This window comes from Zootoca vivipara, chromosome 4 (assembly GCF_963506605.1).
Source record: "Zootoca vivipara chromosome 4, rZooViv1.1, whole genome shotgun sequence".
In the NCBI taxonomy this organism is placed as follows: domain Eukaryota; kingdom Metazoa; phylum Chordata; class Lepidosauria; order Squamata; family Lacertidae; genus Zootoca; species Zootoca vivipara.
The window spans coordinates 31,368,192-31,395,988 of record NC_083279.1 but is presented as its reverse complement, the minus strand read 5'-3'; the positions used below and the strand labels follow the sequence as shown (position 1 = coordinate 31,395,988).

Sequence of the window (27,797 nt, the reverse complement as noted above, 5' to 3'; positions counted from 1 at the left end):
GATGGGAATTGTAGTCTCAAAACATCTGGAAGGCTGAGTTTGAGGAAGCCTGTCTTAAAAGATCGGCTTAGTTTTTTGAAATGTTCCCTATATTTCAGAAGGATCGCACAGTAGAGTTGAAATTTTTCTGTTCTCAGAATAGAATGTGACTTAACTAGAGGACTGAGAGTGTTGCATTCCTTTAGAGTTATAGAAGCATTGCTTCTATATGGCTGTGACTAACCCATTTTCCCCCTCTACAGAGGCACTTCTTCAGAAACTTGGGGTCTATTCTGGTTTATGCTTTCCTAGGAACTGCAGTCTCTTGTTTCATCATTGGGTAAGTTGAGTTTTGAGATAACCATTTAGTCTCGTGGGATATAATTTTGGCATCTCTTCATCACCCATTGTTGTGCCTTAGCTCGTCCAGCAAGATCAATGAGAATATGTTAGATGCATACAGATGCTGTAATCTCTTACCTCTCAAAAAATCATGCATGCACTGGTTTGCGTGTTTGTCATCAGTAATAAAGTCAGTTCAAAGAGAAACTCATGCAATGTCTTTTAAAACTGATTTTAATATTTTATTCTAAAATTTGTCACAACCCACCCTGAGATGCCATGATGAAGGGCAGGGTAATTTGTAAAAATGATAAATTAAAAACTATTGCACATATATATAAAATCCAGAACAATCTGGTTTAAATGCTTCGCTGAATTCTTATTTCTTTTTCCTCCCAGGAATCTTATGTATGGTGTTGTAAAGCTAATGAAGCTGGTGGGACAGCTCTCTGATAAGTTTTACTACACAGATTGTCTCCTTTTTGGAGCCATTATATCTGCTACTGATCCAGGTATAGACTTCAGCTTTTAAAATCATTGGGGGTCTTTATGACACCTTTTTTTCCTTTTTTACTGTTGTTGTTTATAGGATGAGCCACCTTGAAGAAATAGTGTTAGGCAATTACGTCTGATCTTTCCCATGTCACAGAAATGTCTTTCCCCCTTCTAAGGCGTAAGAATTGGAAGACTGAAGTATAAACTCATTACAAAAATCTATAGGAAAAGTGGTATTCCTCATACATTGAAGTGTGGCTGATGGCATATATATATGAGAAAAATGCAGTATAAATTTCCTGTCTGAGAGCCTAAAAGCTGGGTAAGATGGCTAAGAAAAATGCATGAAAGGAGAAAAATGCACAAGGGGTTTTGCAGTGTGGCTGTCTGCCAAAAACAGTCCTGCAGAGGTAGTGATACAAGCATTTCCTTATCTCTCACCACCCATACTTTGTATAGACCTGGGTGGAGGGGGAACTCTTCTGTATCCCTAACAATGTGGAAATCTGCTTGTATGGATTCTTTCCACACTGTCAGATAAGCATGAGGAGACCCATGTAGGAGGAGCCATTGGCATTCATGACCCTTTGTGGAAACTGAGGCAATTTATAAATAACCTCATCATGGCCTCCTCGTTCTGGGACTTCTTATGGGCTGCAGGGAGAGGATTGGAGGGGGGGGGGAAAGAAGCAGCAACATTATCTTTCGCACTCATATTTGTCCCAATATTCCAGGGTGCATTGTGCATCTAATTATGCCTGCTGCAACTCCCGCATTCCATCCTAAAACAAATTACAGACTTTGGGGAGGGGGCAATGCCATCTTGCCTTGTTTTAAAAAACCCTCCCCCATTACCATCACCCCCTACCATGCCATTTGGTTTAATACAGAACTCTGCGAAGAATTCTTTTTTTAAAAAATAATTTTTATTAAGTTTTATAAAAAGAAAAGAATAACTTCCATATAATTATACATTATTATAACATCAATATTCAAAAATACAAAAAGAAAAAAAGAAAAGTTAAAAGAAAAAAACAACATATGCATTTCCATTTTTTCTCATTTTAGTAAGGGACTTCCCCGGGTCCCCCAGCAGTTCATTGCATATCATTCTTGACAAATTCTATAGAACTTTGTGAAGAATTCTGGACAACTCAAAAGTTTGTTCATGGCTTTTTGGTTGGTCCTAATAAGGCCTTAGTGTAGCTTTTGGATTGTCCCGTTCCCCCCTCTGCAATGAACCAACATGGCTATGCACATTTTAAATCTGGGGCAGAGGAGAGGTGCACTATTGCGGAGGCAATACCCCCTTGTGGCAACTAGTAAGTGTTTACCATGTACTCAGTGAGGTAATGCCAGATGTCTCGACTCGACTCCACATGAGGTTGTTTGCTGACTAAATGTTCCCCATGTGGGAACTGACAAAGTACTGAGTTGCCTTGTGATAACTTGAGCACATGCAAAATGAATGTAGGAACTGGGCCTTGGATAAATGTTTAGGAGACCCAGTACTTTTGTGTGTGTGGTTGTACTCCTGAGTAGTGATGTTAAATTCTCGAGAATAAACTTTGGAGAATATTCTCGATTAATGAGGTGTGTACATTTAAAGCAGCTGTGTAGACGACACAGATCCTGAAGCTGAGGCTCCAATACTTTGGCCACCTCATGAGAAGAGACAATTCCCTGAAAAAGACCTTGATGTTGGGAAAGATTGAGGGCACAAGGAGAAGGGGGACGACAGAGGACGAGATGGTTGGATAGTGTTCTTGAAGCCATGAACATGAGTTTGACCAAGCTGCGGGAGGCAGTGGAAGACAGGAGTGCCTGGCGTGCTATGGTCCATGGGGTCACGAAGAGTCGGACACAACTAAATGACTAAACAACAACAACAGACGACAAAGAATTTACAGTTTGTGGAGAATATTCTCTGGAGAATTTTCTAGGAGAGAATATTCTCACCTCACATCACTACTCATGAGTACTGAGTACTATCACCTTCTTTTCTGCTGCCCATAGCAGCCATTTTGTGCTGACACTCACAGCATCTACAGCAAGATAAAAATACCAGGACCTCTTTTTAAAAAACAAACAAGTACTTTTTAGACCTTTCACTAACTGCCAACCTGTATTAAACACCTTTGGTTTCATGGATGTGTTATAGCTTGATAACATTCGCTACATAGGAAGTCGACAGAGAATTGTTTCTTTCCTGCTCAAAATCACATATACAATAATACCAATTTTTAGTGCCTTGTTCTTCTCTTTTCCCAATTGTAGTCACTGTACTGGCAATTTTTAATGAACTTCATGCTGATGTTGACCTCTATGCACTGCTGTTTGGAGAGAGCGTTCTGAACGATGCTGTTGCTATTGTACTATCTTCGTAAGTAAAGAAAATTAAGGTTTTTTGTTGGGTTATGTGAAAGACCATTAATACAAAACGAACCAATTCCTGATAGTCTTGTAAATCAGATTTGCGCTGTTTTTGCGTTTGCCTCGAGATCATTTGAGTGTGGTTGGGATGATAGATGGGAATGATGCAGCTCCTAAGATAACTAAAGGAGGAAGAATTATGTGGGATAAATATTTTACTCATTGCTACTTCTTGTCCCCTCTGTTGCAGTTCTATTGTAGCATATCAGCCCACGGGAGGAAACATCCATGCTTTTGATGCAGCTGCCTTTTTTAAATCTGTTGGCGTTTTCCTTGGAATCTTTAGCGGCTCGTTCATGATGGGAGTCGTGACAGGAGTTGTGACAGCTCTGATATCCTTTTTCTGTCAAATGCTCCCAGTTTGTTTGTTCGTTGGTTTGCAAATGCCCACTCACTTTTGACTTCATTCCCAGGTGAAAGCAGCATTTCCTCTTATCTGCTACAATCTTCAGGTCTTCTGCCTGTAGAATCATAAGAGGGCATCGTGCCATTAAAAACAAAACAAAACACTGTACTAGAAAACTGCACTGAAATATAGACAACTTTGTTTTACAGGTAGATCAGTTTGGAGGTAGTTGCAGGCAAAGTCCCCCATCCTAAGAATGCTGGAATAGGGATGCGAAAAAAAGAGAGGCAAGCACTGCCCTAGAGGGAGACAAGGAAGCCAAATTGATGTGATCAGAATTTGGCTGCTGCCTAAATCAGGTGTGGGGAACCACTAACCATCCATATGTTGCTGAACTACAACTTGCAGGAGCCCCAGCAAGCACATCCAGGGACCAGGGATGATATGAGTTGTAGTTCAGCAACATCTGGAGAGAGCCAAAGGTTCCTTACGCCCGGCTTAAGTGAATACCCAGCTCTGACTTTATAAGTGTTTATAACTTGGCCAGGTCAGGGAGAACCTGCAGTCTGCATTTGGAGCCACAGTACCATCATGTGAGAACTGACTCCTCACATTCAACCCTTTGGGAGGAATCGGTGCAGAAAATATCTAATGCTTTTGGTTTTTTGTGATTCCTTAACACAATAATCACGTAACAAAGTTCACAAAACTGCATTGCTTCCCCTTACTGGAGACCGCACTTTTTTTCCTGATGTCTTGGAGTACGTTCTTGCTGGCTGAAGCTTGTGGCTTTACAGGTAAGATGCTTTGATATATTAACAGGCTCTGGAATGAATAGATATTGTGCTTATACAGTAATTGGTATTATTATTATTATTGGGAACATATTGGGTACTCATGTTGTCACCTTTCAAATTATACTTTTGCTGATGTTAAGAAGTTGCATAATATGAATTTGATTTCTGGCATAATCTACTTGGCAAAACGTAACATGGAAACGAGTGATGAACATACGATAGACAGTTCTGTAACTTTTGGCCTTTGAAACTAGATTGCCTTCACATTGTAAATGTCCTTGTATATCTCCTTGTAGAAGTCATGCATTTTTACTGGATATGGAACTCCTTTTAATGACCGGAGCTGTTACATCTCCTCTTTGTAGATCTTTGTTTTTTCACAAATGGCTTTTCTAATGTATTTTGCAAAGTGAAGACTTCGTTGCTGCAATGCCAACAGATGACTGGGTGGTTGGAGTGCTCTTTATTTTTAAAATTTAATATAGGATTTTTATAGGTCTACACCAGTTTTGGATCCAGTGGATCTTTCACCTTGTGGTATGGGATCGGGATCTGCTCTTCAGTCTGCTTTTGATAGTCCCCCTCAGTTTAAAATAGGATTGCAATGTAGTATGGAGTCAGGGGCCTGCTTTTCACAAAACCCTGGGTGGCAAAGAGCAATACCACGGCTTTTTGGATTCCCAGCTGTAGATTTTATTCTCATTGCCTTTATAGCAGAGAGATTCACAACACAACAGTCCCATATGGGGATCGAACCTGCAACATTGGCATTCTCCGCACCATGCTCTAACCAACCGAGCCATCCAGGTTTTACTCACATTTCTCCAATATAAATAACTGATTTGCTGGCCATCCAGTTCTTGGCCAGTGCTAATAAAGTTCACACAAAGCCCTTGCATGCCAAGCCCATTTTGGGTTGATCTCTCCATATAAACATGGCCAAGAGAGATTCTTTTAATCTTGCAAACCCTTAAGAAATAAGAGGCACAACCCTGGCAGCAAGACTGAATCATGGAGTATATATTGTGCCTGCCTGCCTTTGGAGAGTGCAGAATGATTTTCCCCACCTAAAAGTTAACAGAACCTAGTCCAGGCATAGGCAACCTTGGCTCTCCAAATGTTTTGGAACTACAACTCCCATGATCCCTGACCACTGGCCCTGTTAGCTAGGGATTATGGGAGTTGTAGTTCCAAAACATCTGGAGAGCCAAGGTTGCCTATGTCTGAACTAGTCCCTGCACCCATGGAATTATGGGACTACCTTTCCAGTACAGATGGCAAAGCGTTGATGCAGAATTAAGTCACGTTATTTCTCATTGGAACACAGGGCAGGCTCACTGGAAAAGATAACCCACAAAGATAGCAAGTATTTATCGGAATTTAATGCTTCAGGATTTAAAGAAGATTGATATGAATACTAAGCCGGAAAGGAGATGATGTCTGCATTTACCTAATGCTTCTTGGTGTTTTGTTTCTCTTGGCAGGTGTCGTATCTGTCCTGTTCTGTGGAATCACACAAGCTCACTACACGTACAATAATCTGTCTGTTGAATCAAGAAGCCGAACCAAGCAGGTGAACAAATGTCTTCTTAGTTTTGCTTTCTTGATTTTTTAAAAATATATATAAAATAAGGCATGATCCTCCTCATTCATTTTGAATGAAGGTTGCTGATACCTGGTAGAAATGGTTAATCTCACAGTTGATGAATGATTGATTAGGTGAAATGCACAATTGGGAGGGTCTTATGTATTCCTGCACCTGCAAGTCTGATTAGTACAATCTAGGGAAGGTATTTTGGACAGCAATATGAAAAGTGTGTGCTGAGAAATTAGTTGCTTTCATTGCTTTTTCACCAGGCTAATAAGAGTGCATTAAAAGCTTGGATTTACGGTTGCCTGTCTCTGTGCTTTTGCACACTTCTTAGGCAGAGAAATTTAAAAACTAAAACAAGGTGTGCACACAGCTATCTGCATGCATGCCCTTTTGGTATTTAATTGGGAACTGTAGTTTACAACCAAGTTGCAATTCCCAGCACCCTCAGCAAACTACCATTTCCATGATTTTATGGGAGAGGGGGTGAAATGTGCTTTACAATGTATGTTGTGCATGCTGCTTTAGATTGTTCAGAATAGGCTGTTCTGAAAAGCAAGTTTTCCTCTTGATAAGACACGTATATTGCGTTGAATTCAGTTGGCAGACTTCATGGTTTTTTCTCCCTTCCCTAACTTCCTTTCCAGCTCTTTGAAGTGCTGCACTTCCTGGCTGAGAACTTCATATTTTCTTATATGGGCTTAGCACTCTTCACTTTCCAGAAGCATATATTCAGCCCCATTTTCATCATTGGAGCTTTCGTATCCTTTATTGGGTTCTTCTGCATTATAACATGTTCCTCGGCGGTGTTGCACTTTTGAGAAGCCAGTCTTGAAAGGGGAGGGGGCGGATCTTTGGAGCAGCTGAGCTAAAGGAACTAAAACTGGATGAGAAAGGGGGGAAGCCCTGTTTCCTCCAACAGGTACCTGTGCATCTATAGGGAGAAAACAGGCCTTTAACACCTTGTGTGTCTAGTAGTTCTTTCCTGCAAATGCAATGGTAAGAATACTGCTCTCTCAGCTAGACTGACTTCTGGGGCTTAGAGCTTGGGAACCTGAGGTGCAAATAACAAGTAAGAATTAGAAATTTGCAGAGGAAAATGGGTGGGTCAGGGAAGAGATAAGACCCTCCCATTAGCCAGTTCTTGATGCACTTGCCTTATGAGGAACAAACACACATATACACACACACGCCATGTCTTCCTTGTAACCCGAAGCTCTGCTCTCTGAGGTAATTGCAACCTAATTCCTCTTGACAGTACTTTCCACTCAACCTTCCACTGATTCGGTGGCACACCTGAGACTTCTCTGTTGGCCCCCTTGTTATAACGTTACAAGAATATTATGTGGAAACCTTATGTTAGGCTTTTTAAAAAAATCCCTCTCAGTACAAGTTGTACAATGAATGTTAATAGTGGAATATCCTAGTGTACTGAATTTTCCCTGAGCAAACAGCCAAGGCTGGGGGGACGTTCTTGTCCTCTTCTTGTTTTTGCTGGCCTTCTTAAGAAATGGAAAGCAGCTTTATCCATGTAACATGTGTGAAATGGGCAAGCGGTCTCTAGTTCAATCCCTGGCCTCTCCAGGTACGAACTGGGAGACAACCATGTCTAAAACCCTGGTGAGCTAAAACTAGCCACTGTAGGCCATGCTGAGACTATATGGAGCAATGGGCCTGACTCACTAAAAGGCAGCTTCCAAAGGTAAGGAGTGAAGAGGATCCTGGTAAGGTTCACACATATGTGCACAGTTCATGAGTAAGAATCATAGAATTGCAGAGTTGGAAGAAGGGACCCAGCAAAGCAGATGTCTCGTATGGGGATTGAACCTGCAACCTTGGTGTTATCAGCACCACGCTCTTAAGTCTTAACCAACTGAGCTATCCCGGCTGAGCAAGAATGTTCCTTGTTTTTGAAGAGACCACTCCAGTTCTTCCTCTTCCGTTTTATTTCCTCTAAGCACCGTTTGTTTGGCCTTACGGAACAGCTCAAAAGCTGTCTGTGTGAAGGTTTAAGAGGAGGAAAGTGTCCACATGAGGAATTTTGCCCTGTAGGAGTGAGTGTTTCTACTCCTCATATGAATGCTAATGTGACAGACTATGTTCAATATGAATGCAATGCTAATACAGTGGTACCTTGGGTTACAAACTCTGCTAACCCGGAAGTAGTACCTTGGGTTAAGAACTTTGCCTCAGGGTGAGAACAGAAATTGCAGTGCGGCGGCAGCGGGAGACCCCATTAGCTAAAGTGGTACCTCAGGTTAAGAACAGTTTCAGGTTAAGAACGGACCTCCGGAATGAATTAAGTTCGTAACCAGAGGTACCACTGTATTCATACCAGTGCTGACGTGACAGACTTTCACTTGAGTGTGTTTGACTCAGCAGCAGGGAAAGCCATGTGGGAGTTAAGTGCACTCTTAACTCTCTCTTTTTAGGGCAGGCATCCCCAAACTGCGGCCCTCCAGGTGTTTTGGCCTACAACTCCCATGATTCCTAACTAACAGGACCAGTGGTTAGGGAAGATGGGAATTGTAGTCCAAAACATCTGGAGGGCCGAAGTTTGGGGATGCCTGCTTTAGGGTGCCTCAAACAGAATAGCAGCAAACAGGTTTCTCTGTACTGGAGGCTTGCTAAGCAAGGGCTTCCTCCCCCCCTTTTTTCCCCTTAAAACACACACACAAAAACAGCTGTAAGGGAGCAATAGTTACAGTATAGAGATACTGGCTTTACCTGTTCAGAGCCACAAAACAGCATGTTTCGAAAGAACGGGGGGTGGGGGAGGTATTTCCAGGGTTGGAACAGAACACTAGGTTTAAAGAAACTACCTGATCATAGTGTGGCATAGATAACAATATTGGATCCTTAACCAAAAGGTGCTGTTAGATAGCTGTTTTCCTGGGAAGAGCTGCACACATCTACCCTCTTTCATTCTTCTTGAATCTGGGCAGAAGGCACAAGATCAGCTGGAATTTCCAGCACATGCTGATGTTTTCAGGTAAGATGATAAGATGAATCTTGTAATCTTATCTCATCTACAACACAAAGTTCCCATCTGTAGATACAGGTATCACGGACATATAGCCAGGTTTTTTGGGGGGGGGGAAGAACCTCAGTTTGCTATGTATTTTTATTGATTTGGGCTTGTCTTATTTGGGCTTGTCTCCTCCTACCTAGCATGCCACTCTCAAGGGCCTCCTCCCCTCCCTCTCTCTTTCAAGCTTACAATTGTGCTGGTGAGCTTGGCACTTCTTGAGAAGTGCTGTAGGGGCAGAAAGGTTTGAAGAGGGGCGGGGAGCCAGAGCAGGCCTTGAATACAGTTGTAATGCTGCTTGCCACTTTGGATGGATATCTAAAATAATAATAAAAATAAATGCCCTTATAGTGGCTCAGGATAGGGAGGGTGGGTTTCGTGTTTCCCTACCCTGTGGCTCTTGTGATGCTGTACCAACTGCTCTTGGTTGAGGTTTCCAAACCCTGCGAAAACCTGGAAGCAGACTAAGTTGCACATGTCTTGTCGCGCCACTGATCAACAACCTCTCTCAAGAGACTTGAGCAGAAACCTGCTTCCTTTGCATAACATAATTAGTTACTCAGGAAGCATATTTTAGGGCATCTTAATGGGGAACTGACAGCTTATTTTTGGAATGGAATGCCAACAGCCCTTAACACGAAGCGACATATCCTCTTGGGGAAGGGCCATAGTTCAGCGGTAGAATATCTGTTTTTGCAGAATGTCCCAGCGTCTGCAGCCAAGACTCTCTGCTTGACGAAGTCCTGGAGAGAGAGATGGCTGGTCCATGTGATTCATACTGGGCTAGATGTGCTTCTTATGTTTACTGCACCCCCCCAAGTCTATATGACTTGGGACGAAAACACCTTAGCATTCCAAGTCTATGTTTGAGGGGGAAGTATCATACAAAACAGCCCTTGTATTGTCAGGTTTTATATTCCTCTCACTTGTTTATCTACAGGACTTCGAGGGGCCATGGCATTTGCTCTAGCCATACGAGACACCGCCACTTATTCTCATCAGATGATGTTCTCCACCACACTCCTCATTGTCTTCTTCACTGTTTGGATCATTGGCGGAGGCACAACACCCATGCTCTCATGGCTAAACATAAGGTGCCCATGTTGAATCTAAACCGTACCTTTTTCAGCGTCATGCTTACATTTTTTAAATAACAAGGAAATAACGTGAACCGCTTGATAAAATCAGTGCCATATGCGTTCGATGTTTGGGTTTGCTTCATAGGAGAATAACAGAATTGCATAACAGAATTGCAAAATCTTGCTGTTCATTCAGGGGTTGAACATTTTGCTTGCTTCTTAATACTTAGTCATGTTTGAGGTCTCTGTGGGGTTTTTGCAGGGTTAGGTTACCAAGATCATGGTAGCTCACAATAAGTGGCCACAGTTAAATAGCAGAACCCTATCCTCTGTTATAACTTGCGGGATGCTGGTGCCTATCAAGTAACATGAGAAGCTCATATATCCTACAAGGGGTGCGGGGCATTTAAGAACCTTCCTCTGCAATCAGTAGAGCAACACATTTATTTCCTGTTTGGCTGGCACAGTTCAGATATGTTTCCGTAAGGCGATACATACAAGCAGAACATTTGTACAAGGGGCGGAGAGCAGAATGTGATCCTTCACCCCAAGTAGCATGGCTGCTTCAACCTGACCCTGTCTTATAAACACTGTTTTACTCTTCTATTGCAAGTTAATTATTTATAGGGTTTGTACTTCCCTGACATACAGCTTCTGGCGCGGGAGCAATATGTAGTCAGACGCTGGGGAATTGGCAAATTTGCTCGTAGTTTGTAGTGTACTTCTTGTGATCCTGTTTGATCTTAATTTGTCATCTAGTAATTTCCCATTTTCATAAGTTTCCAGTGAGGTTACTAGGGGTTGTGGAAACCCATTGACAAGAGGAGGACTCTGGTTCTGTACTGTGCTAAATGGCTTTTCATAACAAGCCTACTGCTATCTAAATAGAACTGTTCCGGTTTTCTGTATTCTTGCCAGTGTATCATAAACAAAGATGTTGCAAAAGTGCCATTTCCTCTGTTGCACATCTGTTCTCCCCTCACCCCCTGCCTAACCCATCAATGTTTTTGAACAGTATCCCTGGCTCTCTCTTACAAGTTCACCATTAGTTATGCACCAGGTTGTGCCCAAGCATCCATCTGGAGGGGAAGCAAAAACAAAAAACCACTTAGTGGGGGAAACGGCTTAGCTTTGCAGTTACAGATATGGATGTGTCTGTCCATGCTGTAGGAAACTGGAATGTGAACTCGTCCTTGAGTGTGCTAGGTAGGCTTTCTTGACATTGACTGGTTGACCAGGTCTGACACTTATTTGTTGCTGTATTTGCTCCTAGCATGCTGAATAGGAAATATTTAAGTCAGGATTGATCGCTGTGCTGAATTGAAGGACTTGAGAGGCTGGGCCACTGATTTCAAACTTAATATTGGTACCCTTCCTGGAAACCGTGTCGCAGTCCTTTCGTTTGTGCCACAGGCAAGAAAATGTGCTTCAACATTGGGCGAGCATTCCGGAACTCTAGATAGAGTTCAGTGTAGCATCTCTTCCTTTTGATTAGGTCTGCTAACCTCAGTGTGCTAAATTTGACCTTAGAGCTGCAGAAAAAAATAATTGCAAGCCCCCATCTGCATTATCATACCACTTTTAAACAGCCATGCTTTCCTGCAAAGAATGTAGTTTGTTAAGGCTGCTTGCTGTGAGTTGTTAGGAAACCCCCTTTTCCTCTCACGGAGCTACAAGAGGCATTGATCATTAAACCACTCTGGAGGGGAGGGGGGAATAGCAGTCTCCTAATAATGCTCAGCGCCCTTGACAAACTACAATTCCCAGGGTTCTTTGCAGGAAGGTGCAGCTGTTTAAAAGTGGTATAACACTGCTTTAAATGCAAAGTGCAGATGAGGCTGCATGAGATGAAACCTTCAGTCCAGGAGATGGCAGTCATGTGCAACATTAGAACACCATGCGAAAGAAAGTTGGTTGTTCCATCGAGATCCTGCTGTAGAACATGTCTCTCTCTGTACATTGCAAGAGAGTGGGATAGTAGCTGAAAGCTGAGGTTAAGATGCTCGGGACTCTGCACAGTAGGAATTGGAAGGCTGGACTTGACTTTGCATGCCTGGCAGTTTGCTGCAGAGGTACGCAACCTGTAGTCCTTTAGATGCTGTTGGACTAATCTGTCATCATCCCTGACCATTGGGTGTGCTGGCTGAGACTGATGGGAGTTGGACAGCAACATCATCTGGAGAAGCACAGGTTCCCCAATGCTGCGGTACTGTAATGTTTGCTGGAAGAATAACTGGCTGTAGGTGCAGTGTCTGTTTCAAACTATCGCTAGCAAGAACAAATGTGGAAACTACACTTCCATGAGAGATAGTGCCAATGCACTGGTACGATCCTACCCACACTTAGCAGTTTGAATTCTGTGGGGCTTAGAATCATAGAATTGTAGAGTTGGAAAGGACCAGGATCTAGTCCAGACCCCCTGCAATGAAGGAAACTCTTGCCCAACACGGGGCTCGAACCCACGACCCTGAGATTAAGTGTCTCATCCTCTACCAACTGAGCTATCCCAGCTGCTAAATAAATGCATGAGATAAAGCGGCTATTGTGACATGGCTATCTGTAACGAGGTTATAGCTGTCTGTTGTGACCCACTAGTCTGTATGCAGTGAGTGCAGTTACATTTTAAGTAATGCATGAATAGGGGAGCTTAAAATCTGGTTGTCTTCAAAACATTTTGAAGTTCACTCATCTTCAGAGAGAAGGGGCTTGAGCCAGGAAACAAAAAAAACCTGCTGGCAGTGTTTTCTTCTAAACTGCAGCTAAATTGTGTTCATTATGACCTAGCGAAAATGAACTTTCATTTTTAAAATGATTGCTTTTGGAAACAAGCAGTTGCCTTAAGCATCTATTATATGTTTAGTCTTTTTTGGGGGGTGCATATTGGGGTATGCATGGAAAGGAAATGGATACATTTGAAGTGTCTGTAATTTCCTCCATTTTCAATGTTTACATTGTGAATTCCATTGCTTATGTAGTCAAAACAGCAGCACACACACACGGAGGGTGTATCAGTAATGTTGAGGAAACTCCAAGGTTTGCAAGAAGTACACTTTTTTTAAAAGAGAAAAATCCCATAGAGGCTGGGGAACTCCAAAAACAGCCCAATGGGTAGCGCATGAGACCCTTAATCTCAGGGTCGTGGGTTCAAGCCCCACATTGGGCAAAAGACTCCTGCATTGCAGGGTCTGGACTACAGTTCTATGATTCTCTATGAATATGCTCATTGGCCATGGGCACTGCTTCTCTGAAGGCCACTGCAGCTGGAGACTCGAGTGCTGAGCCCTTGGAGGGGGAAGCTAGCAAGTCATTCTAAACCATGTTTTGCTTGTTTATTTGGGTTCGTTTTGCTGTTTTGAGGCAATTGCACATGCCAGGCTTCTGCTTGTGCAACTAACTGAATCCAAGTCCCATGAATTCAAGGGTTTCAGTCTCTCTTCTGCATTTTTGCATGAGCCCAAATACTTCCTTTCACGAGGTCAGGGGAGCTGCAGCACAATATACAGTTAGGACACTTTGGGGGTCAAGGAATGCGATAGAAGGGCAGTTGTACCCTTTCTCTGCCTTTCTTGATGACACTGCTATACTTTCAAGTCCTTATTAGTTATCAGTTACTATGAAACTCTTGTTGTGTTTAAGTATACACCAGCATTTGAAGCTATATGACCTGGCTGCCACGGTCTGTCTGTGCCGTAACAGTTCACATCTAAATCTAGTCCACCCATAATGAGCATGTACATTATCAGAATCTAGTTCTGCTTATCAGAATATTCTTAGAATCTTCAGCCATCTAGTTTCTTCCCCAGGAAGCGTCAGTTTCTGAATGTGTCAGTTTAACCAGCAGGAAGGTTAGGGCATATGTCTGTATAGATATATTCTGGATTTTCTTTGTGGTTTGTTTGTTTTTTCCACCTTGTTTTGCCACTAAGTTATAGTCACGTGGCACTACCGAGCAGTAACGGGGAAGTTAAACTGGAAAATCAGAGTTGGGGTTTACAAGCACAGGAAGGGAGCAGAAACCTGAGAAAGAGGAGAGGAGGAGTCAAGAAAGGAGATTGCAACCAGGAAAATAAGGAGTGGGTGGAAGGAGAAGACTGTGTTCCACATAAAATGGCAGAGAAGCACTGAGGGGAAGAGTCAGGAGGGAAGGAGTTACAAGCAGAGGGCTTGAGTGAAGAGTAACATAAGAAGACTGTAGAACAGGCATAGGCAAACTATGGCCCTCCAGATGTTTGGGACTACAATTCCCATCATCCCTAGCTAACAGGCTCAGTGGTCAGAGTGTGGATACACACCAGGTTCTGCCCCACGTCTTAAGCCCTTGGGCCTGGGCTAGGCAACTGGAGCACCTTCTGCGTGACCCGATACCCTGGACTCACAACTGCACACTGTGAGCACCAAATTCAGCAGAGTAAATACACGGAAGCTAGATGTGGAGGTTTAGAACAGGCATCCCCAAACTTCGCCCCCCCCCCAGATGTTTTGGACTACAATTCCCATCTTCCCTGACCACTGGTCCTGTTAGCTAGGGATCATGGGAGTTGTAGGCCAAAACATCTGGAGGACCGAAGTTTGGGGGTGCCTGGTTTAGAAACATACCTCATTTTATTTCTAACAGCTACTTCATACTACAGAATCTACAGGCTTACATGAGTGTTACAGTTCTCACTCACCCACCTTATCTCTTCAAAGATAAAAGCGAAACCCACACTGAGTGAGTCAGGGATGGAAGAACAGAAGAGCAGTTTCCGCCCCCTCCTTTCTCAAAACATCAGATCACCAGATTCTTGCAATGGGAGGGGTGAAAATTGTCAACACAGGGATGATGGGAATTGTAGTCCCAAACATCTGGAGGGCCAGAGTTTGCCTATGCCTGCTGTAGAATATAGGAATTGCGGCCATAGGCGTCTGGTTTGCTGCATTGTCCTTACTTTCTGGCTTTCCTTTTAAGTGTATAACACTTGTATTTTTTATGTTTGTGTTTGCAAATGTGCTGAGGCCCTGGGAAGGGGCTTGTTTGAGTGGGAGAGAGCGAGCGCGCAAGCATATTTGTTGTTGCACCCTGGAGTGTTGTCTGCTGCGTATGCCTAAAACATTTATTATTTTTGCAAGAATGATGGAATTGGTATTACACTAGCATTTCTCTTATTTTATTGAGGGGTTGTTGTTTTTTTAAAAAAAATTTTTAGTATTATGGTTGGGTGTGTGTGTGTGTTTGTGCGTGTGCATAAAGCTGCCCTAAGAAACTTTTTTGGAGGGTGGGGTGGAAGGCAGGGTAAAAATCTATAATTAAATAAATTCCATTCTTGTGCTGTACTAGAGTTGGCGAACATGTTCCATCGGTGGAAGAGATGAATGAAAGCCGCTGGCTGTACTTCAGGTGACAAATAATAGTTCCATTGGTAATGAGCTTTACCTGACGCTTGGCTTTCTTCATCTTTCTAACCTAAGGTGTATGCACTCTCTGTCTGCTGTTGCATGTCTTGCCTCTTAATGCTGCAGGATTTCTGGATTTTCTGCAAACCTTGCTTCATGTGGGTTGAAAGAATGCAGTAGCTGTTATCTACAGTCTCTTTCTTACCTATCGGTTAAAAGGAGTGCAAAGATTTAGAATGTAAACATGCATTCTAGGGAAGTCTTGCAATTCAGATAGAAATTGTGGCGCGTACTTTGGCTAAATTAGAACTTTCTGAATTAATACCTGAGCTTTTGCTATGCTGTTCTTGTGAAGCACCAAGAATTTCATCCTTCATTATAGCGTATTAAAGCAAGCCAGACTGATCCGGAAAATTGACATTTGTTTCTTAAGCAGAGTGTACACAAAAGATGCCCATAATGGTTGACTACCTAGTAACTGTTCTAATAACATTTTTTCGGAACATCAGTTCTAAGCAAATGCAAATATTTGCATTAAGAGATTTTTTTTTGTATGAAGGTTATACTGGGCTGCAACCAGCTTGTTTTGTTTTTTACTTAAAATTGAACTCAATAGGCTTTACTTATTATTGTTATTATTATTACAATATAAAAACACAACAATACATAACATGGTACCAAACAAAAACAATACCCCCCTACAGTTTAAAAGGTCATAGGTTGTTTAATTAGCCACAACCAGGGAGAAGAGGAATGTTTTTGCTTGGTGCCTAAAGATATGTAACAAAGGTGCCAGATGAGCCTCCCTGGGGAGAGCATTCCACGAATGGGGAGCCACCACAGAAAAGGCCCGTTCTCATGTTGCCACCCTCTGGACCTCTCTCGGAGGAGGCACATGAAGAAGGGCCTCAAATGATGACTGCAGGGTCAGTTCATAGGAAGAGAGGCAGTCCTTGAGGTATTGCAGCCCTGAGTCATTACGCACTGAGGAGTCAGTGCATAAGATTGTACTATAAAGGTTTTTGGAAGATCTAGTTAGGGTGGTATCTAGCTGGTATATGATGCAATACCCACTTCCATTTTCAAAGGACAAACATGGGGACGGAATTGTTATTTAAATTTGCATTTACCAGGCACCTAAAAGTAAAAGGGTTCCATGAATGGAGGGTCGCCTTGCATTTGTGGAAGGTGGAGGTTCCTGCTGTAAGAACAACAAGATAAAGTGATTTTTAATAATCCCTGCTTTTCCTCTGCTGCCCTCCTCTGCTGTTCTGGAGATTTCCTCAACCTTCCGAAGTAGATTTTTGTGAGCGGGAAGGTCATCTGAAAAGGGGTTGGATGGCTTTTGCTTGGGAAGCAGTTCTAGAGTTTGGAAGCTGCCACCAAGAAGCACCTTTATTTGGCGTCCACCAAGTATGCGTCAAGCTTTGGTGGGACAGGAAAAGGAGTTTCTCTCGAACACCTGAAAACCTGGACAGGCTGATGTGGGGAGATGACCATATTTATAACCAAGTAGACTAGCCCCAAGTCTTGAAGGGCTTTGTAGTTCCTTATCAGAACTTTGAGTTTTCCCCAGAAACAGACTGGTAGCTGGCAAAGCTGTTGTAACAAGGTAGTTGTGTGCTTCCTAGAAATAGCAGTTGCGTAATGGAAAGGGATGTGAAAGTAAGTTGAGAATATACTTTTTCAGGCAACGAAAGAATTGTGGGAAGTAGGGGGGAAATTGGAGAGGTCACCATGTGCAAAAGTGAGGGCTTCTTTCCCCCTTTTTTTGGAAATACAACTGTTGTTTGAAGGGATTTTACTCTATTGGGTACGCTAAGAAAAGCATCAACACGAGGAGCCATGGTGATTTTAGCGAGTGCGTACCCTTGCCTCTTTCCCCCAAATGCAGTATGGGAGCATCCAGTCCTCTATGGACCAGTACTGACAGTACTTAAGAAAACGAAACTGAAGACTACCATCTTCACTTGGGGGTGAAGCTGTTCTTGCTTGACTCACTGGCAATTGCTCAGTGGAGCTCAAGAACTGCTGTGCCAAAGGGTTCTCCTCTTTGTATTCTATTATATAAAAGCTACTCTGTTTTGGGCCTGCCACGAGAACCTTCAGCTGCAGAAATCAAGAACTGTAACTGTCCTATTCTGTCCTTCTGGGACATGTGGTTGATGGAACATATCCAGCAGGGGAACTGATAACATATTTGCCCTGTACTTTGATTTGCTGTGTTCTGCTTGGTCACTGATGGCTTTTTCTTTCCATGCTTTAAAAATGTGTGCTGTTTTGAAAAAACAACTTCCTCGTGGCCTGCTCTCTTGCAACCTTCCGTGAACTGATCTCTTCTTGGGTTTCTCAACAACGGGATCTTAACTCTCTGCTTCTGCCCTGCGGCTCCTTTCACCCAAAGTATCTGAACCTTCAAAACTGTCGCAAACCAGCTGTTTTTGGGGCTACAGTTCCCATCATCCCTGACCACTTGCCCTGCTAGCTAGGGATGATGGGAGTTGTATGTAGTCCAAAAACAGCAGAAGACCCAAGTTTGGGAAACCCTGATTTTATACCAATGTCCCATTGTCTCACTGGCCGGGGAAAAAGGGGGGCAGATGAAGGTTAAGTACATCTTGCTGAAACTAAGCAGATCTGGGTCTGGTCAGCACCTGGATGGGTGACTACCTGGGAGATAGATATATAGATATAGATACGGTTTTATGTCAGAAGAAACATGTGATATAAATGTAAGAAAATATGTCGTGAACTGATACCCATCATAACATAACAGAGGAATTGTAATCTACCTGTTACATCATATAAGGAAAACAAGCGGGTGTGATGTTCCAACCTATTAGACATGACAATCAGCATTCTCCCTCTCCAAAATAAAATGGTACTGCAGCTTTATAAAGTGATTCCTTGCCCAGAGTTTTGAAGTCTGGCAGCAGTGTTTTACTTGCAGTAGTTGGTGTGATGGGGCTTATCCTGACAGTGGCTGCATAGAATCCTGTAGATTACAATAACCTTTCTGAAACTTCTTGCACCGCAAACAAAGTGTTCAGCCTCCCTTTTGCAATGGCGCCAAGCCCAGTTTAAAGGGCATTTCAAGTTCACCTAAGCACACAGTATTCTGCATCTTCCCCTTGATGATGTTTTGTTTTGTTTTTTGGCAGAGTTGGAGTTGATCCAGATCAAGACCCACCGCCCACTAACGACAGCTTTCAGGTCCTTCAAGGAGTGAGTAGCTATCTTTCTCATTAGGTTAATGAGATGCAGGAATCATACTTCGACAAATCACAAGTGCTAATTGCATGCAAGAGGCCAAAGTCCATAAGGTCTCTTACTACTTTCTTTTGTCACATGAAAATCAGAGCAAAAGCTGCAATTATTGGAAACCTGAGCTCATTCAAACCAGTTTCTTCTTGGTTACTAAAGGGGCATAGCAAATGTTTATATAGAAGAAGTGTGCATGCACACGAAAGCTCATACCAAAATAAAAACTTAGTTGGTCTTTAAGGTGCTACTGAAGGAATTTTTTTAGTTTATATAGAAGAGACTCAAAAGTAGCAAAAAGGATGCGGAGTCTTTGGGGTTTTTCTACTGCTAGGATTTTCGACAACACTGAGGGATACTTAAGAAAACAAAACAATGCTCAGGTCAATTAGGGGCAACCCCAGAACAAATGGGGAGGTATGGCATTCAGATTTAGGCAAATCGGGCTAAAAGATTCTTCATTGTAACAATTTTGGTGCTTTTGTCCATTCCACCATTCTATTCATCATCACAATAAACAGAGTTCTATTGCCAGGGCCATCTCAAGCAGGTCGGGCGCTCTGGCGCGGAGATCACTCTGGCGCCCCCGCCCTAGTGGGCGGGCGCAGCGCGGCTTCCGCACGGCTTTGCCGTGCAGCGCCCCCCCTGCCGGCCCAGCGCCCTGGCACCCCCGGGACGACCCATAGAGCCGGGCCTGTCTATTGCATTCAAAATTGCTCTGTAATCTTTTTGCTAATTTCCCCCTTGATAGTTAAAATGCAGTGCAATATCCTCCTAGAGCACCATGATTCTGGGCCCAAGGTAGATAACAAATATTGCACCTCTAGGTACATATGTTACAATGCAGGTTGGCATATAAGATGTGATTGGGGACATGTGTAGGCTTGGTAACATAGAATGAAGGGGAGCATAAGGGACAGAACTAATTGCCCAGTAGAGAAACGTCTTATATCTGTTCCTCCTTTGCGTAGGTCCGTATGGCCACAGTCACCATCTCTTCCATTTTCCATGCCAAACGAAAGTGAAGACTACCATCTTCACTTGGGGGTGAAGCTGTTCTTGCTTGACTCACTGGCAATTGCTCAGCGAAGCTCAAGAACTGCTGTGCCAAAGGGTTCGCCTCTTTGTATTTCTACATATAAAACTGGTCTTCTTCTTCTTGACAGGAGGGTCCAGATGCCGAAAGAAGGAACCGGACGAAACAGGAAAGTGTTTGGATCTTCAGGCTGTGGTACAGCTTTGACCACAAGTATCCTTTTCGAGCTGTTAGAAACCGCTTCCAACAAGAGGTAGCCGCTGGTCTCTAGGGCGATAGTGGACACCTAGGATGAGAGTGCTCCAGCAAGAGCAACGGGCAAATAGCTCAGTTGGTTAGAGTGTGGTGCTGAGTTGGGACTAGATGACCCACAGGGTCCCTTCCAACTCAATGATTCCATGAAATGAAGGCACCACTTAACTCACATTTGGCCTAACCAGCAGCAGTTCCCAGCAATAGGAAACCCCAAGAAATGGAGGGAGGGGGAAGTTGCCAGAGCCCAGCATCAAGAAAAAGATGACTTCCCAGAAGGCCGGTCAGCCAGAAAGAATTTGGGTAGCCACAAGAGCCAGGTGGCTTTCCTGATCCCCAACCTTTTTACCCTTTACCTCTCTCCCTAACCTTCCCCAGTCACACGATCATCTTCACATGCAGAACGAAATCTGGAAATAGCCTTCCTCTGGCGGCTTCATGAAGCCAGTGTCGCAACGCAGAGCATGACACACAGTCTCGTTCTTCAGGGCATATGAAGAGTGAGGTTAATGCTAGCCAATGCCAGGAACAGGCTAGTGTTGCACAACATGGCGCCCTGAGCTGCGTGTTGCAACAGTGGTGAGGAAAAGCTGTCGCCCAGGTGCCATGTCTGGCTTTTTCTGCATGAACGTGCCGGCTGCCTCTAAGCCCCCTGATCAGGCAGCTTTGAAATAATGGCATGCGTTGCTTTAAAATGAATATGGCTGTGATGAATCGGGGTAGAAGTATTTTTTTTAAAAAAATGTTTTTACTAAGGAGTGTTTCTTTTCCTTAACAATGCATTAAAAGTTACCTCAAGCCCATTCTCACACACAGTGGCCCTCCGCTCGTTACGACTCTTCCAAGTTGGTGCGGCTTGATAGCGCGTTGCTTAACGACTCCCCAGGTTTATGAGGTCAGTGTGTTTTCCCCGTTTGGTTAACGAAAGCGTTTTCTTTAGCTACAGTAAAAACAAAAAACTTGGGCGCACGCAGCGGTGCTCCTCTATTTCTGAAATGCGGTAGAAGCAACACATATTTTGATATATTCCGATAAATGCTACGTGAGATGTTGGTATCTTTGTGACTGCAGGAACACCACAGTGCAGTAGGTTTTTAGAGGATATCAGAACATGGATTTCCATTCTTTTGGGTAGATATGGAAATCATTCAGAATGCTGATGTCATGAGACTAATACAATACAAGCAGCACACAAGGGCACAAGATTCAATCAAGTTTCAATAAAACTCTGACACAGAAGCCAAAACCAAACGTTCGACCTGCTGCCACTTTGCTGACCGCTACATAGCCTCAAAGACCATAAAGACTGGTTTGCCTTTCGGTATTTATTTGTATATGCTATCTGCTTGACGTTTGGTTTTGGCTTCTGTGTCAGCGTTTGTATATGGTTCTCTTTCTTTTTGTACTAATAATACTTGATTGAAACTTGTGCCCTTGCGTGCTGCTTGTATTGTATTGGACTTTTGAAGAAATTGGCAGCATTAGCCCATGATGTCATGAGACTGGCTGGATGAAGAGGAGTGGTGGGAGGCAGGAACCCCCCAAGGGAGGAAGGCTCAGGCCCAGGGGGTCTGGTGGTTGGACAAGTGGTCAGAGGGAGAAGGAGCAAGACAGGAAGGGGGGGAGGTATCAGGAACAGGAGAGGTGACAGGTTTAGTGAGCGGGAAGACACTTCCCAGTCTCCAGGACATGGAGGGAAATGGTGAGGGGCAGAGCAATGAGAGGAAGAAAGCAAAGCCTTAGGCTCCTGGGGAAGGAGTGTTAGAAGAAAGCCTTTGGTCCTTGCAACTGCTTCATTGGGGCAAGATCTCCTGGAAAGGGTTTCTGAGACCACTAGGCCTGAGCTGTGGTTTGAATAAAGAGTCAACTTCACTGGCCTCAGTTGATTTATTGTTTTATTGCTGACCTGCACCTGACTCCAGCCCTGACAGCTGGGTCCCTCAGTGGCACACCACCTTATTAAGAATGGACCATTTCCAGCAGATGCTCTGTGCAATTTGCATAGTGACACGAGAGAAACTTTGGAATAAGCAACTCTGTTAACTCTTTAGGAGTTCCACAACATCCCTGTGTAGGAGGTCTTGCCTTTTTTAAGGTCCTCAATTGAATTTGAGAGACAGTCGGTATAAATATTTGCTATTGGGATTCAGTCATGTAGCATATTACCCATGGCTATGTGTTTAGCTTTTAAAAAGTGACTTAATTGTTGAGCTGTTTTAGGCAAGGTTCAAAGTTTGCTGAGAAGGAGACTCCTGCTCTGCGAAGGGCAAGCAAGGCATATTCTTCCCCTCCCACCCGTCCTCTGGTATGTTTCGGGTGTGTGGGAGGCAGCCTCTCTCACTTGCCGGGATTTGAAGGCACTTGGAAGCGATGAAAATCTTTCTTGCTGCCTTGGAAAGCCTTCAAAGTATGGCGAGCTTCCCTTTGTAACTGTGCTTTTGAAAGCTTTCCCAAGCAGCGAGGTGGATTCTGATCACCTGCAGATCTGAATGCAAAGCGAGAGGCTTGGGGGAGAGGAGAAGATAGCAGCAAATAATGGCTGGCTACCAAGGCCAGCCAAAATCTGTTGTCTCGTGCTGAGGTTTGTTTGTGTACATGCACAAAATTAACAGGAATCTGGGGAAAACTCTGCACAAGCTTTAAATTGCACAGGTAGGATTTAGCTTGGACTGCGTTCCACAGACCGGGAACTGACTTGCAGGAGTCGATTTCATTAGTTCTGAAAATGGCACAGGTTTCAATCCTTCGTTAGCTGCGGGATTCCTATAATATTGACTTGCACTGCAGCCCCTGCTTTTTATTCTTTAACGAGGAAGATTAAGTACTTTATAAATTATATTGAAGCGTCAGTTCTGCTAAAACACTTCTCTTTCACTTAGGGCTTACCTGAGTAGTTAACATATAAAAATATAAAGGAAAATATCCATACGGCTACTGTAGCATACCCAGTTTCAGGAATGCCTCCATCCTAGGGGGATATATTTAAATATATATTTAACAGGATGAGTAAAAGTTGAACCCAAACACATTCTTGCAGACAGCATATCTTAAACTCACTTGAGAAGTAAGGAATCGAGAGGCCATTTTAGGGTTATTTTTGGAAGATTTTCAAGTCCCCAGGGATCCACGTTTTGGCCCCTTTCAAAAGAATGTTTCAGATTACTTGAGCTCCATCTGAAGTATTCACTTGTCCTTTCCGCCTCCTGAGCAACACTGTCAGTTATGGTGTATTGGGGACAGCTCGGTGTTTTGTTTTGTAAGTGGTATATTTGTGTCCCACTTGGCTGCAATTTTATAGCTTGCTCTAGAGTCTAGGATATATCAAACTTAGCAAAGGGAATGTTTGGTAAAGAACATGGGTTGAGGTAAAGTCCTGGTAGGGGGGACTCTGAGGATCATCTATTCTACTCCAGCCCCCTGCAATGCAGGAAAATGCAAATGCCCCATCAGCAGAAGGACTAGGACTTTTCTTTGTGCAATGGCACTTTCCCCCTGACTGCCCCCCCCAAAAAAAATGGCTCTGGGGGGGGGGCAATCAGGAGAAACCCCCTGTGACAGCATGTAGGGGGAGGAATGTTTTATCTGGCAAGCCAAAATGTGTGAATGCCTCCCCAAATCTCTCTTCGGAAAAGGAAAGAATTGTTCAGGAAACGACTTATCTCCTAACTTGATTCCTTTTTTTACCTGGAACTGCATTGGCACCGCTAGTCTGCAAGCTACCTTTGCAAATGGTTCCCCCTTCCCTTTGCTCCATACACCATTAGATCCCTTTCATCTCACTGTCAGAAACTCTGGCGTGGGCACTAGAAACAATTTCATTTTATTTAAACTCGATAACATGGAAAAGCCCTGAGGTGTGGAAAGAGGCTGGAGCTGCCGACATGTTTGTTGCTATTGACAAAAGGCTCTGACTTCAGCTGATTTTAAACTGGCCTTTGCTAGCTATTAGACTGAGCATGGTGCTGATAACGCCAAGGCTGCAGGTTTGATCCCCGTATGGGGTAGCTGCGTATTCCTGCATTGCAGCGGGTTGAACTAGATGATCCTCAGGGTCCCTTCCAACTCTACAATTCAGCAAAGCTGGATATATTCTGCGCTTTCAGATTGTTGATCAAGTTGCCAGACTCTGCATGCCAGTGGCATGCATGAGAGTAAAGGATAAATGGGCAGTCTGTGGCTTTCTGGCTTGCACATGTAACCCCTCTCCCCCCAATATCTTTGCATTAAATCCGCTGCTTTCTAGAGCTATTGAATGTGAAGATGCTTCTGAAAGAATGCAGGTGATTGCTTATAATGGGTGTGTTTCATGCAGTCCAGTTGTGCTCAGGATTTCAGTCACAACCTTGTTTGTCTTAAACCCGCAGCACTTTTTGGTTTTGCTTTTTAGTAACTTGCACCGACTTACACTGGGAAATCTTTGTGGTTTTTCTTCTGCAGAACCAAGAGCAGCTTAGAGACGAAGACTCTGACTTCATCCTGAACGACGGCGACCTGACGCTGACGTACGGGGACACGACAATAACTGCTAACGGGTCCTCGGGTTCACATGCTGCTGTTACCAGCCTTGATGGCAGGAAGACAAAAAGCAGCTCAGAGGAGGCCCTGGAACGTGATCTGGGAACAGAAGCGCCTGAGGTGATGAGCAGAGGCACCCGGCTAGTGTTTCCACTGGATGCATGACGACTGGCTTGGTAAAAATGCAGCAATAGAGCCCCAACACCCAAAGATCAAAGATGCCTGCAGGCCTCGGAGCTGGCAGAGAGGCTTATCAAACTGAATTAATGCCTGTTGTCCAAGTGGTTTTATTAAGGTCTGAAGGTGCCCTTGCCCCCCCACCCCCCACCTCTTCTCTTTAATTTCTTTCAAGATGCCGGCAAATGTCTAGAAGATACCTGACAAATGAAAAAGTGGTCAGGTTATTGTTAAAAGGGGGGGGGGAGAATACTTGAAATGAAAAGTAGCACGTTTTAGGACTTCCGGAATGGCGCTCTGGAGTTCGGGCGGCGATCTGCGCTCTGGCAACCTTTGAGGCAGATTGAACGCCGGCAAAGCTAAACGGGGGCTAGGCGTAAGTCTCCCGACCTCAGGGGGGAATCCTGAGGGCAATAGCCCAAGGCTGCGTCAAAGAGGAGCCCCGAAAACACTCCGGCTTTTAACCCCGAAAGGTTGAAGGTAAGGGGAAGCGGGGAACTCCGACGCTAAAGGGCAACAATCCTTTGTCTGCGGAAAACGCCCGAAGAGCCCGACTAAAGAACGCCAAGCTCTCCCGAGCTTTTTATTCAACAATAGCAAATTTAAGTCCCCCTCTCTGGGAAAAGGACAAAGGAAAACTGAACGCTAATTGCGAGACGCGAGAGGGGGAAGAGACTTAAAAGTGTTTTAAACTAAACAAAGTGCAACTGAGACGCGCGAGGGGGGCCGTAGCCAAGCACAGCGTCTGATTGTCCAAATAACATACACAGACGTTTTTTCTTCCGGATATATTGAAAATAAGATTTGGAAAGATTTGAGAATTTAACCAAGAACGAGTGAAGGAAAGGGAGGTGAGAGTCTACATACAGAACGGGACGAACGACGATACGTTCCGAGAGGTTTTACAGTATCCCCCTCATCGAGTTCAAAGACTGAAATTTAGTATCGCCGAAACAACAACTTAGTATCGTTGAAAACAACAACTACTGAAGTAATAATAACGGCAATTGAGAAATTAAGAGACTGAGAACTAATTAAGAGTGTTTGGAAAGGGATAAGAAAGAAAGAAAAGAGAGGAGGTACCTTTAAGAGCTGCAAACACCGCTGGCGCCACCGGAATTAGTGGAACTACGAGGAAGGAAGAGAAGAGGAGGCGAGAACAGTGTGCAAAGAGAGACCTCCCGCAACAGCGACACCAGTGGTGAGCAGGTAAACGACACCCAAACCAAACTCAAAACCAATAAAAAATAAAAAAAAAAAGACTGTTAACCCTTGCTGGGAAAATAAAATAACAACCATCCAAGGGGTGAAATATTAACTCAGCACAACACGCCTGGAGCAGGACAACTACATTATTAAAACAAGAATGGTTAGAAATTACAATATGGACTGTTAGAGACTAACTCAAAGGGAATTCCCAGATGTAAAAACTGCCTAACCAACCCTTTGAAGTAAAACCCCCCAAAAATTGAAAATTGAAATAAAGGAAAGACACAAAGAGAGAGATAAAGCTCAAGATCAGATGGGCTCAAAGAAGCATCAAACAATAAGTGGACTTGGTTCTGCACAAAACCAACTGCGTAGAACATCAATCGCGGAGGGAGAAACCAACTCAGATATGAAAGAGCTAATAGCATTGATGGAAAGAATGGAAAAGAACCTAGGTGACAAGATAGCAAGTCTAGATGGGAATATAAAAATAATGGATGGGAAAATGGAAATGATGGGATCTAAAATTGAGAAAAACTCAAATTTAATTATAGAACTTTCAGAACAAGTTAATCAACAAACTAAAAAGTATAAGGAGCTAGAGACATCATTCCAAGAAATCCAAACTAAATCACAGAAACAGGATGAGATAGTGAAAAAAGTTCAACAGGAACAAAGAGAGCTGAAAAGGCTTCAGGAAAAACACAAAGAAGAAGTAAGTGAGTTAAAGAAAATTCAAGAAGGAATTTATGATTCCATGGCAGTGCTGGAAATGAAGCAAAAAGAGATGATTCTCCGCGTGAAAGGAGTGAAAGAATCACAGGATGAGGAAATAGCAACCAAATTGACTAAAGAGCTGGCAGCCTGGTTGGGGGTGGAGGAGGATGACCTGACTCTCGACATTGACAAAATATATAGGATAAGACCAAACAAAAACAAGACTAGAAGTGGTCCGGGAGATTGCCTGCTATTTCTGAACTCAAGATTGCTGAGGGACAAACTTCTACAAAAAAGCAGAACTGAGCCACTAATTATAGAAGGAAGGGGGGTTGAGATAATGAAAGAGACTCCGGTCCGCATATTGAAAAAGAGGGACAATTACAAATTCTTAACGACGGCATTGAGGAACAATAACATATTGTTTAAATGGGAACTCCCGGAGGGACTTTCGTTTACTTACAAAGAGAGGAGACGTTACTTTAAATCAGTAGACGATACGAAGAGCTTTTGGAGGAAGTATTGTGAAGAACTAGGCGGAGAAAAATTTTTAGAGTAAGAACTGTAGTGGTTTTTGAAATTAATAGATGATTAGTACGAATTAGTATAATTTCAGGGGGAACAGATCAGCCTATCCTTTATTTATGATTTCCGTATTTTATTTTATAGTTGAAGCTTTTGTTTATTGTTTCTTCTCCGTTTCTTGGGTAACGTTAATTTGTTCAGTATTTTTTATTATCATTATCTTCTGTGTAGATCCAACTAGAGGGGGGGGGAACCCTTTGCCCTTGACCTTTCTGACGTGCCTCTTGAATCCCAAGGTGAGAATTAAGGTTTGAAAGTGCAAACTAATTTATGTTAATATAGTAATAAAGGTTCTGTAAAAGATGAAATGTGTATCGTGGAATGTGAACGGAATGAATGGGAAATTTAAAAGAAACAAAATAGAATATTTACTGAAGAAGAAAAAATGTGATATAGTGTGTTTGCAAGAAACACACATTTGTAAGAACCATGTGAGAGTGTTAAAGAACAGTAGGCTGGGAGTAGATTTTGTGACAGCAGGAAAGGAGAAGAAAAGGGGGGTGGTGTTATATATTAACCCAACATTAAAACCCCAGTTGCTATTTAGTGATGAAGAAGGGAGAGTGATAGGAGTGGAAATAT

The 27,797-nt window shown here is 43.3% G+C and overlaps 1 protein-coding gene across 4 annotated transcripts in view; it reads left to right on the top strand.

Annotated features, from left to right (window-relative positions):
- SLC9A7 (solute carrier family 9 member A7) overlaps window positions 1-27,797 on the top strand; it is a 54,966-nt gene that overhangs the window by 23,980 nt on the left and 3,189 nt on the right. For 3 of the 4 annotated variants that reach the window (XM_060273462.1, XM_060273465.1, XM_060273464.1), the window contains 14 exons: window positions 243-319; window positions 721-833; window positions 3,094-3,199; window positions 3,440-3,581; window positions 4,287-4,392; window positions 5,877-5,965; window positions 6,631-6,744; window positions 8,864-8,975; window positions 9,952-10,105; window positions 15,408-15,467; window positions 18,625-18,688; window positions 19,891-19,973; window positions 20,802-20,907; window positions 24,450-24,969. In XM_060273462.1, coding sequence (XP_060129445.1) covers window positions 243-319; window positions 721-833; window positions 3,094-3,199; window positions 3,440-3,581; window positions 4,287-4,392; window positions 5,877-5,965; window positions 6,631-6,744; window positions 8,864-8,975; window positions 9,952-10,105; window positions 15,408-15,467; window positions 18,625-18,688; window positions 19,891-19,973; window positions 20,802-20,907; window positions 24,450-24,692 — 1,569 coding nt within the window. In that variant the 3' untranslated portion in view covers window positions 24,693-24,969. The remainder of the gene's footprint in view (window positions 1-242; window positions 320-720; window positions 834-3,093; window positions 3,200-3,439; window positions 3,582-4,286; window positions 4,393-5,876; window positions 5,966-6,630; window positions 6,745-8,863; window positions 8,976-9,951; window positions 10,106-15,407; window positions 15,468-18,624; window positions 18,689-19,890; window positions 19,974-20,801; window positions 20,908-24,449; window positions 24,970-27,797) is intronic. The other variant, XM_060273463.1, reaches the window with a different exon arrangement.